We start from the raw sequence: 12,775 nt of genomic DNA, 5'->3' as shown, positions 1-12,775 counted from the left end.
TGCAAAATGTGCTGCTTTAATGGTCTTAGTCTAACGGTCAGTATGAAGCAAGTGAAAAATGAGGTTCTATGCACATACAAGTTGAATTCCTTTTAGCAGATTTCACTGAATCTGTATCAAAAGCACTTATTACTGGTTGTTTTACCTTGTCTGTTTCACAGACTTCCTTTATTTTCTTTTGTTTGATAGCTAGTGGTTAAAATATTGGCCTTTTGAGGCTGAAATTTCATGCCGGTTTTAAAAAGTAAAGTAAATAACTTTGCATCAAATCATACTGTCTACATATATAGTTGAAAGTGACAGTCATGTTACATCCAGGCTCCATGTTTTATCATATCTAAACAAAGATTTGAGCAAAAAGAAGCATATCTCTATCTACCATATCATTTATATGCTTTTTAATATGCAAATGTGGGGAACGACCTAAATTGACAACCTGTTTTTTTTAAGCTTGACATTGCTGAAGACCATTTTATTCACATGTGTTATGCTATTTGAAACTTATATTTCCATTAAAAGTACATTTATAACATGTAAAAGGTGTTTTTATAACTTAACAACTTCAGAAAATTGTGGTAAGTGAAAAATATTACATTTCATATAAGGCTTCGATTCATTTGAAAACCTCTATTTTTTGGCACAGGCTCATATAAAATTTACTTCTGGCCATTTTTTATAAGTCTGAAACATGAAGTATGCTATCTGTTGCTTTTAATAGGTGATAACTTATACATAGAAACATTAAAAAATGTAAGTTTTGGTATATTTTGGTTTTTAGAAGCCCAAATTTGATAGTTGAAATTGTTCTAATTCAACGCCACAATTCAGCACCCAAAGTTCAGATATAAAAAATGCCACATTTTTTATAATTGGTATCATATGGCTTTGAAACTTTGTAAACTGTTTTATAATACACTAAGCTTAAATCATGTCAAGTTTTATTAGAATTGGTCAAGTTTTAGACCCCTAATAGGCCCAAGACCACAATTAATGATCCCGCTTTTCGTTGTCCACGAATATAGTTCCTTTAAATTAGAGTGTATTTTTTCTTAATTTTTTTTCTTTCCCTTCCTCACTCATTTCTTAGTTTTTTTTGGGTGGAAATAAAAGAAGAGAGATGAAATAATCTTTTGGATGTTGTATTTTAACTGATTTTGATATGGAAAGAGTGATTAGGCCAGGTGCAAAAAGGTGATATTTACAGTTTTCGGAACATCTCTTGACTTGTCCATAGGGGTATGGATGTGTATTGGCTAAATTTGTAAGAGTCATTGGTTCAATCTTTCTGAATTTTGGATATATTTTTGGACTAGTACTATACATTATAAACACAAAAGATTTGACAAAAATGCAAGGTGCAATTTTTTTAATGAAACAAAACGTTATAAAGAACTAATAGGGGAATTTAATTGTGGTCTGTGGCCTAAGAGGTGAATTCAGGAAATATTGAATTTGTACTTTGACAACTTCCCTGAATGATCTATTGGTATTAATTTGTCAAACTACATGAGAATAAATGATTTCCACTTTTATTTGATAGAAATTTTGTAAAAAAGTGACATTTCAGCCTACATGCCCAAAATTGAACTTTTTCAGTTGTTTCAATATTTTTACAAAAGTAGCATGCTTACTTTCTCTCTGACAGATTTTTCTGGTTTTCTATTTGTGTTTGTGGTATCTAATGTAGATGTTTAACTCATTTTTGAACACTGAACACAAAAAAAAGTAGATAAAAATCAGAATAAGAGTGCAAAATGTGCTGCTTTAATGGTCTTAGTCTAACGGTCAGTATGAAGCAAGTGAAAAATGAGGTTCTATGCACATACAAGTTGAATTCCTTTTAGCAGATTTCACTGAATCTGTATCAAAAGCACTTATTACTGGTTGTTTTACCTTGTCTGTTTCACAGACTTCCTTTATTTTCTTTTGTTTGATAGCTAGTGGTTAAAATATTGGCCTTTTGAGGCTGAAATTTCATGCCGGTTTTAAAAAGTAAAGTAAATAACTTTGCATCAAATCATACTGTCTACATATATAGTTGAAAGTGACAGTCATGTTACATCCAGGCTCCATGTTTTATCATATCTAAACAAAGATTTGAGCAAAAAGAAGCATATCTCTATCTACCATATCATTTATATGCTTTTTAATATGCAAATGTGGGGAACGACCTAAATTGACAACCTGTTTTTTTTAAGCTTGACATTGCTGAAGACCATTTTATTCACATGTGTTATGCTATTTGAAACTTATATTTCCATTAAAAGTACATTTATAACATGTAAAAGGTGTTTTTATAACTTAACAACTTCAGAAAATTGTGGTAAGTGAAAAATATTACATTTCATATAAGGCTTCGATTCATTTGAAAACCTCTATTTTTTGGCACAGGCTCATATAAAATTTACTTCTGGCCATTTTTTATAAGTCTGAAACATGAAGTATGCTATCTGTTGCTTTTAATAGGTGATAACTTATACATAGAAACATTAAAAAATGTAAGTTTTGGTATATTTTGGTTTTTAGAAGCCCAAATTTGATAGTTGAAATTGTTCTAATTCAACGCCACAATTCAGCACCCAAAGTTCAGATATAAAAAATGCCACATTTTTTATAATTGGTATCATATGGCTTTGAAACTTTGTAAACTGTTTTATAATACACTAAGCTTAAATCATGTCAAGTTTTATTAGAATTGGTCAAGTTTTAGACCCCTAATAGGCCCAAGACCACAATTAATGATCCCGCTTTTCGTTGTCCACGAATATAGTTCCTTTAAATTAGAGTGTATTTTTTCTTAATTTTTTTTCTTTCCCTTCCTCACTCATTTCTTAGTTTTTTTTTGGGTGGAAATAAAAGAAGAGAGATGAAATAATCTTTTGGATGTTGTATTTTAACTGATTTTGATATGGAAAGAGTGATTAGGCCAGGTGCAAAAAGGTGATATTTACAGTTTTCGGAACATCTCTTGACTTGTCCATAGGGGTATGGATGTGTATTGGCTAAATTTGTAAGAGTCATTGGTTCAATCTTTCTGAATTTTGGATATATTTTTGGACTAGTACTATACATTATACACACAAAAGATTTGACAAAAATGCAAGGTGCAATTTTTTTAATGAAACAAAACGTTATAAAGAACTAATAGGGGAATTTAATTGTGGTCTGTGGCCTAGTATGCCAATCGGAGCTGGAACTGCCGGGGAGTTTGAGACACGACAAGTGGTGGTTTTTTTTTTAAACGAAAAGGAAGAAAAAGATATGTGTAAAATTAAAAGTGATTGTATCGAAATACTTATGCGTTATATGAATTTATCAGAGAATTTTAAACAGCGTACACTTCACTTGCTAAATATTTATCACTCACCATGAACTCCAAAAGGACGAAACTGGGACCGTTGACAGCGTACACTTCACTTGCTAAACATTCATCACTCACCATGCGAATCTAACCTTAAGTCGGGAGCCTGTAATTCAGTGGTTGTCGTTTGTTGCTATGTTACATATTTGTTTTTCTTTCATTATTTTGTACATGAATTAAGCCGTTAGTTTTCTCGTTTGAATTGTTTTACATTTGTCATTTCTAGGCCTTTTATAGCTGAGTATGCGGTATGGGCTTTCCTCATTGTTGAAGGCCGTACGGTGACCTAAAGTTGTTAATGTCTGTGTCATTTTGGCCACTTGTGGAGAGTTGGCGATCATACAACATCTTCTTTTTATATTTGTCAAAATATCGCAATTGAGAATAGTACACAATCGGTAAATATACAGATCAGACGACTTTTCTAAAGGTTGAAGACAGCGAACACGTGTCGCTAGTTAATAGAAATACATACACATTGCATTGGTCAAACAAATACGTAACGACCATCCTAATACTAATGCAATGTTGATAACTGTTGCTTTCCTCATAGCTCTATTGGAGCATGCTTGTGTCAATATCTAGGAACATTTAGACATGAAACAGATCTTCTATATATAGCTAGTTTCGGTGTTATCCTTAATTCCAAGTTCAGAGGGATACACATAAAAACAAGCACCTACTGACATGTTGATTATTGAGTGATGGAATATCATCTTTGTATCTGAAAGTAAAAATAATGTTTTGCAGAGTGCTTTTTATAATTGTCTTTTAAAGGCTTTGTATGAATTCTGCCTGTGCGTACAAAAAAGACGGCAAAATAAAGGATTTGTTTATCTACAATTTACATTTTTATAGAAAAAAGCTCTGTTAAATGAGAATTGTATTCGATTTTGGAACTGAAAATTGATACAAATTGTAAAGACACTGACAAAAAACTTTGGAGTAGATCTTTAGACTCTAAAAATCCAAATCGAATTGACAGTATTTGTTGAATATACCTTATCACAATATTTGTGAAGTCTATCCGTAACTGTTGAAACGATGAATAAATTATCTGGCTATGTATTGTTCTTTATAAGTTTTTTTGGTGAGCACATAAGATTACCACCAATTTTTGTTTTGGTTTGTGTTTTTCAGTTTTTCTATGTAGTGTTTTGCAAACTTGTTAGTCTTTTTTCCCATGACATTGTACAGTTTTAGATTTACGATTACTTAATGTCTCATTGGTCTCTTCCAACCTTTCAGCAAGATTGAGTATAATGTTATGATGTTAATATCAAAGGAGAGGGGGGCGGATCTATAAATTTTCTGAAATCTCCTGTTTTCTGAATGATGTTGGGTATACGTACTTACATGTTTACGAAGTCGTCGATTCAAGTGTGTCAATGGCCACTTCAGCTATGCAATTTTTTTATAATCTATTGATGAAATATCAACGTTATTAAATTATGTGATATCAAAAGGATGATATCTTCGTTTACAAGTATAAAGAGTATTCATTTTAAGTGGCCACTTTAATCTATTTGATTACTGGGTAAACATCTTGAAGAAATTTTTAATTAACTATAACTTATAAATAAGAGAATAAGGAAGAGTCTAGCGAATCTTATATCTTCCGTGTTATGTAGATACCCCTTTTTCTATAAGTTTAATGCAACATATACAGTTTCTACTTGCAAGGGATGGCATAGTTCCTTCTGTCTTTCATCATGCGGAAATATGAATTTCTTTCGTGCATGTTTCCTCCTTTATGACCATCTTATCGGCGTTTATGAACATTTAAAGGAAATATTTAGCATTGCGTCGTAAATCTAAAAAAAAAACAAAAGCAGAAAAATTTGATGAAATGAAAATGTGGTTTGTTGTGATACTGTCGTTTCTGTCATGCTCTTGTAGTGGAATTTTGGCGGGTCAAAGTACACAAAGCTTTGTGGATGGTGAATGTCAGGAGAGCGACATTACAGACATGAATCTGGAAGTTAGTGTAATGAAGGAAAATTACCATACTCTACTACAGAGAGTTATTGATAATGAGCAAGAAATTGCCGGCCTAAAAGGTCAAAAACAACAGTTGGAACATGAACTTGAAAACTCTAGGAGGTCATTTTCTTGTGAAATCGAAAGTTTGCGAGATATCACTATACAGAACGAACATGAACTGAACGAAACCATTCACTATTGGACTACATTTAATGAAACAGTACAAGACCTAAGTCACAGTGTCAGTACGCTAAATAACAAATTATTGCTTCTAGGTATGTATCTTTATAATTTGTAGGTTTGAGAATGGTCCAATGTGGAAGTTTTTTTTATATTTGTACACGTTTTTCCAACGTATAAAAGTTTATCCCGTATGCTAGATAAGAATTAGATATATGTTTAATAGATGAATAAATACTCAAAAAACCAACAGCCGTTTATAACGACCGAAATAACAGCTAAACATGAAAGTACACTTGCGACCGAAAGAAATCTCCTTAGCAACTATCGATATTATAATCCAATAACTTTGTATATGCAGTACTCATAGCATGTTAACTCGTATCATAAGGGGTCTTCTATGAATTTAACATGTTTGATAGATTAAAAAAAAGCCTTGGATCCGGGCCCACTGCTCCACAGATGACAGGCAAAGGTTAAGCCAGGTTTCCAGGCTAATACGACACATAGCGTGTATAAACTTGTACAAAATAAATTCCCTGGTAACTATCGAAAAAAAAGATTGCAACTATCTAGCAAAAATGTGGACATAAGCCTTTGTATATAATGATTCTACCATTTTGGATTTAAAATTCATTTTTGTAATATAATTTGTGTAGACAAACGCCTTTTTTTAAGAACAATTGAAGTTAAAAGGAATTCTTTTAGAAATATTGTGATTAAGATGTAAAGGTTTTTTTTTATTTGACGTGACGATAAATCATATACAAACACTTTAATGGAATATGCACTATATGTTTGATTTTCAGTAACGGATAATCTAATGAATATCAAATGCAACGGAAAAATAGTTTTGTCCGGATTTGGCTATACTTTTTGACCTTCTTGATTTATAAGAATTTAATTGTTTGAAAAGTTTTGGATTTTCAAATATTTTGGTCTCCAGCATCACTGAAGAGACATTAGTTGTCAAAATGCGCATCTGGTACAGTAAAATTTGCACGGTTGATATTATTTTGCATTAAACAAGACTAGTATACTTGTTTATTTTTATTGTAAATAGACCCAGAAGAGGATAAAACAGATTGCCATAGTGGATGGTTAAGAAGTGACGACTATGGTGCATGCTATTTCTTTAGTGACGAAACAATGTCATGGAACGATGCACAGGTAATTATTAAAACAGATATGTTTTGATATTTTCATCATGATTTTATTTGGCTCTTATGAAACAAATAGTATTACTTAATCTATTAAATCGCTTCTTTATAAATGTTCTCCTGACAAGTGTTTCAATCACTAGCTTGATTACAAAAAAAAATACATTCTGCTTACCTACATACTTATTGTTCCAGTCTGACAAATTATGTCTACTCTTTATTGTAAGCGTCTCTATAAAAGGGAGGCGAAAGATACCAAAAGGACATTCAAACTCATTAGTCGAAAAATAAATTGACAACGACAGTTGAACAACCACACTCTGTCTTAGAATTCAAAACCCTTTAATCTCTACATAGGATATCACAATCTGAAGAATTTGAACTTTATCTTACATTTGAATGCTACATGACGTATGTTCTTATTAATTGATTAGGCATATTTATGTTCGTTCGTTATAGCTGGAGCTAAAATATTTATTAAGACATTGAAATATCGAAAAAGAAAATACAATGGAGGGCATAAGACTATGTGAAAGACATCAGGAAGCTTATATTTTACTTACAGCAAACAAGCTTTTGTCTACATAAGATCTTTATATAGTGGTCAATCAAATATCAGTGTCAAACGAATTCAGAAAAAAAAAGCGTTGAAAAGGAAATTTTTAAAACTTCGTGCCTTTATGGCTAAGCACAATGATATCTACCTGTCTGCATGAAGTGACCTGGATGCCTTCCGTCCTTGATACACTTCGACTTTCTTCAAATGTATACTCAGTATAACAAAACCTAGTATTTGTGAATAAATTTTCCTTTTGTAATTATCTTAAGGTTTTGAAATATTTACATTTAACCATAACCATAGACAAGATTGCAGTTTCAAAATACGTTTGTCGAAATTTAATTCAACCTTGTTCTGTAGGAGCAATGCAGAAAACAGAACGGATCTCTTGCAGACATCCTTTCCGAAAATGAAGCTGTGTGGCTTGTTGAATCTATTCGTAATCATAACGGTTTGTCTTTTTTAGCATTATTTTATCAATTTGAAGTAGTTCTCACTGCATTCATTACTGACTGCACACTAAATGTTGTCAATATGTTCCTGGGATAAAGACAGAGAGAGAGAGAGAGAGAGAGAGAGAGAGAGAGAGAGAGAGAGAGAGGGGGGGGGAAACAAAACACTACATAAAATATTAAAGATGTGTCTACTCGAATTGATGAACTCTATTTAATTACAAGTGGTTGAAAACTCTGTTGCAACATTAAAATCGATGTTTGAATATTCATAATATGATAACCGGAAGGACTTTCATTACCATCTAATCTTTAAATGCGTTTGGATCAATCTATCATTGTTTTATTTGTCTAACGCCCTTTTTATTTTGTTCTGATCATCGGTGTTCTTTTTCATTTTCCAAAGTAGTAATTTTAAGTCAGACAGTTTAAAAACAAATGGTAAAGCGGCAAACAGTTCAAAAACACCTTCGATTGGTGGTCGTATTTTACTTATGTTTTTACTCGAATATATTCATATTTTTGTGTTACCAATATTGAACTTCATGGTATACGGAAGATGTTTTATATTCGGAAGGAATTTTACTACAGGATACTTCGTTCCCTCGGTTATTGATTTTGAGACTTCATGTCAGCTTTGTTAGCTTCTAACTTATTCATAGTAACCACTCTGAACTGAGATGGTGAACGATACATGCTCTAAAAAAATCAACCCCACTTTTTGAGAATAGACTGTGCGACAGTTATATCTGTTTGAGCCAAAGACACAATTACCAGTTCAGAATTCGTCCACTGCTTCACTTTTTTGCTTCAAGTATTTTATACATGCGCTTCTGTGTACCACCGCTGAAACATAACTTTCACCCACATTACTCACCTTTTTTAAAAAAAACTCGTTTTCTCGCCTGAAATGGTGCAGTTAAAGTTAAAAGTTACTCCCCTATATACCTTAATAAGATAAGGTATATAGGAAAAAAACATTTCAGAGACAAGTGCTTGTGAGTACCCACCAATTTATCAATATCGCCTCTTTTTTTACAGACCTTTTGAGTCTCATTTGCAAACGTTAGCAACAGAATATAGATGTCAAACTGATGTTTTTTTACTGAAGCGATAAATTGATTCAATGATGTTTAATCAAACCTTTAAACAGATCTATTCAGAAGAGATATAGTTACTATACTGTTGTCAGGTCAATAAAGATGGCATATTTTGGAATTAATAATGATTCACTCATAGAGTCTTTGCATCGGAAATAAACACATGTATTCTAAAACCAGTTGTTGTCATGATACGGGTTATGTTCTTCTCATATATTTTATGATGGTATGATACTAAACCCCTAACGATTGTGACTGATTTTCATATGATAAAGACATAATCTTTCAATCAGTTTAATTGAGGTCTGGAGCTGGCATGTCAGTAACTGCTAGTTGTCCTTTGTTAATGTATGTATCATTGTCATTTTGCTTAGTTTCTTCTGTTATCTTTTCTGACATCGGACTCGGACTTCTTTAAAACTGAGTTTTACTGTGCGTTTTGCTGTGTGATTGTTTATTCTACATTGGCTAGAGGTATAGGGGGAGGGTTGAAATCTCACAAATAATGCTCAACCCCGCCGCATTTTTGTGCCTGTCCCAAGTCAGAAGCCTCTGGCCTTTGTTAGTCTTGTATGTTTTTTTAATTTTAGTTCATTTATATGTTTCGGAGTTTAGTGTGACGTCCATTTTCCCTGAAATAGTACACATTTTTCCTGGGTTCGGGATTTTCTCGCTGTGTTGATGACCCATTGGTCGCCTTGGGCTGTTTTCTGCTCTTTGGTCGGGTTGTAGTCTCTTTGACATAATTCCCATTTTCATTCTCAATTTTATTAGTAACACTCCTGTATCTAATTCATTGTCTTTATTTAAAAGATAAATGAGTAACATGTGATTCTTTATTTAGGAATCACAAGCTTTTAACATTAACACGCATTGCTTAATATATTACTAATATACTGTATAATGAAGTATAATGCCACTCACATCCCATACAAATAGCATTTATTTTGAAATTGCTGTTCAAATTGACTTGAATATCACTTCGATACTTTTCGCCTAATGTTTGCACTTCTTTGTTTTCTTTATTGCAGGAACTGAATTCTGGATAGGTGGAAAAAGGCAAGGTGATGTGTACAAATGGGTTACTTCCGATGGCAAAACAAAAGATATGAACTACACACGATGGGCACCAGGAGAACCAAACGGATCTGTTTCTTATTGTGTCGAAATCGATAAACGTTTCCAGTATAAATGGAATGATTCTGCTTGTGTTTGGTCTCAACATTATATCTGCAAGCTATATATGACATAACCGATGATAATGTGGTTGTAAACCTATCAAAATGTTTAAATGATGATGAATTGGTGGACAGTTTTTATACGACAGTTTATAATACAGTTTGGCAACATTTAAGTGAAATCAAATTGTAATTAGTTAATACTCTGACACCAATTCAATTGTTATATAAAATAAAATATGAATTTTAAATATATTTGAGATATTTTTAAAAATTTGGTATTTGAGTTGAAAAAATAAATTGATGAAAGCATCGAATAGTAAAACTTTTTTGTTTTTGAAAAACAATATGAAAGTAGACAATATTAATGTTATTCCGAATTAATTTTTTAAATAATTTTTTAATATTGATTTTATAGCAAAGGTAATTCAAAGTAAGCAATCATAGTATTTTTAAGTCCTACATTGCTTTAATCGTTGTAATTATTTCTCTGTTTTATTGTTGTTGTAACTTGGGTGTTCAACATGTTCAATTATATACAAATTATGTTTCGTTCGTTGTAATTATTTCTGTCATATTTGTTTTTGTTTGCAACGGTTATTTTATTATAAATCAAGGCCGTTGGTTTTCTCGTTTCAATTGTGTTACATTTTGTCATGTCATGGCCTTTTATAGCATTCTATGTATACGGTTGATTTTTGCTAATTGATGAAAGCCGTACCTAGTTGCCTACTTCCATCTTATTTGGTCTATGGTGGATAAATGTATTATTAGAAATTGTACCACATCTCCTTATGTTTACAAATTTAAGTTTATTCCCTATATTAGAACAATCTTTAATTGTCAATAACAGAACTTTCATTGATAAATAAAATGTAAACCAAAAACACATTATTTTGAATAAAATGAGATAAAAATGAATAATTGTATTGTCCTTTTTTTTTTTATAAAAGAGACACATTTTCGTATTGATTTCAACAGATTTAGTAAGATCATAAAATCATGAAAATAACGGATTAAACTTTTGCTATCAAGGCTCCGGTAGGAACACTAGTTCCAGTCCCACTCTTTTTGAAATACATTGATGAGTCTCTCTGAAAGTCATAAACCATCGGTCATGTAATTGTTCAACCTTCAAACTTGACCCACTGCGAACTGATGAAATAAAAGCACCAATTTCGAACACAGAGAATTGACAAGACGTTTACAATGGTATACCGGTTAGCCAACATGGACATAGAAAAATAAAACAGCCCAAAATACAACACTAAAATTGAGAATGAAACGGGGAATGTGTCAAAGAAACAACAACCCGACCAAAGTGCAAAAAAAAAGCTTAAAGCCATCAATGGGTCTTCAAAACAGACTCAGAGAAAATCCCGCACCCGTAGGCGGGCTTCAGCAGGCCCCTATACACAATAATGTATACTAGTTCAACGAAAATGGACGTCATACTAAAATCTGGTACATATAAATGAACCAAAATTTAAAAAAAACATACAAGACTAGCAAAGGCCAGATGTTCCTGACTTGGGACAGGCGCAAACATGCGGCGGGGTTAAACATGTTAAGTGAGATATCAATCCTACCATATTCCTCTGTGTAACAGTACAACATAAGAACACACTATAATATTATAATCAATAGCAATTGGCTTAACTCAAAGAATGGTACGAGGCACAAAAACAACTAACATGAAAAACAATAGGCACAAAACATCGAAATAAGAGTACCACCAATTACTGAAAGCTAGTTTAAAGCCAATTACAACTAATAAATAAATCATGTTCTTCCAGACTAAAGAATCAATCAGTACACATCAACGGAGTTAGTGTTAGGACTCAAAATCAGTCTGAGAAACGCATTAACTTGTGCACTATATAAGTAAGCAGTATCGACAGGATGTAGCCGGGATAATGAGTTTTCATAACATGTGTAGCAATATACATTTAGTTATGTTTTATGAACTTTTAACTAAGTTTTCAAAAACAAAATAAATGTTTAAGACATGGACCATTTGACTTTCTGGGGGTGGGGGGGGGGGGGGGGCTGGGTTTCTGGCCTCTATTTTGAAAAAAAAATATTCTGGCTTCATGTCCTATTCCTTTGTTTTTAAAAATGTTGAAAAAAATATTCTTGCTTTGGATTGACTGAGAAAAAAAAATATTCTAAATCCACCCCCCCCCCCCCCCCCCCTCCCCCACCAGAAAGTCAAATGGTCCATGCCTATAAGTACCGATAAAAACAATAATCACAGATTTTACTACTATGTTTGATTGATTGATAACCTTTAAGAATAACTTTATCCAAAGGATTAATTAGTTTACTAGTCCAAATAATTATGACGTCTTGAAAGGCTATTATATTTTTTTCTTTGACGCCTTACATCGACGTAAGGCGTCGAAGAAAAAAAATATAATAGCCTTTCAAGACGTCATAATTATTTGGACTATTAGTTTACATGCATCGTAAACAACATCGCCGTAGAAATAAGGATGCACATCAACCTGACATCCCGTTTTTTTTTTTTATAAGACAATTAGCAAAAAACGTACGACTAAGGAAGGATATTATCTACATTTTTGAATAAAAGTTCACAACACTTAAGAATCTGCACATACTGTACACTAAGATTTTTAGAGATTTTCAGTTAAACTGACAGAAATTAGCCTACTTTTTCCCATGTGTACACGAATCTGTGTTTAACCAGGGACCATAAGTATAAAACAATCAAACTTGACATTCAATTATTCCCCTTTATAAAATCAAAACGACTATTCGGAAAATTCGGAAAAGAGAACG

The 12,775-nt window shown here is 32.4% G+C and overlaps 1 protein-coding gene across 1 annotated transcript; it reads left to right on the top strand.

Annotated features, from left to right (window-relative positions):
- Window positions 1-4,959: 4,959 nt before the first annotated feature.
- Window positions 4,960-10,897, top strand: LOC127736389 (C-type lectin domain family 10 member A-like). Its single transcript, XM_052246906.1, has 4 exons — window positions 4,960-5,619; window positions 6,588-6,694; window positions 7,604-7,694; window positions 9,827-10,897. The coding sequence occupies exons 1-4, from the start codon at window positions 5,211-5,213 to the stop codon at window positions 10,045-10,047; spliced, it is 828 nt and encodes a 275-aa protein (XP_052102866.1). The 5' UTR covers window positions 4,960-5,210; the 3' UTR covers window positions 10,048-10,897.
- Window positions 10,898-12,775: the final 1,878 nt, after the last annotated feature.

This window comes from Mytilus californianus, unplaced genomic scaffold (genome assembly GCF_021869535.1).
Source record: "Mytilus californianus isolate M0D057914Y unplaced genomic scaffold, xbMytCali1.0.p SCAF_30, whole genome shotgun sequence".
In the NCBI taxonomy this organism is placed as follows: domain Eukaryota; kingdom Metazoa; phylum Mollusca; class Bivalvia; order Mytilida; family Mytilidae; genus Mytilus; species Mytilus californianus.
The sequence above is the reverse complement of the archived record's forward strand: the minus strand, read 5'-3'. Positions and strand labels throughout refer to the sequence as shown.

Bases quoted from the DNA above. Each gene is read 5' to 3' on its own strand.
- LOC127736389 (XM_052246906.1), top strand. From the start codon at position 5,211: ATGAAAATGTGGTTTGTTGTGATACTGTCGTTTCTGTCATGCTCTTGT. The intron at 5,620-6,587 runs GTATGTATCTTT...TATTGTAAATAG, and splicing joins TAACAAATTATTGCTTCTAG to ACCCAGAAGAGGATAAAACA. The intron at 6,695-7,603 runs GTAATTATTAAA...CTTGTTCTGTAG, and splicing joins TGTCATGGAACGATGCACAG to GAGCAATGCAGAAAACAGAA.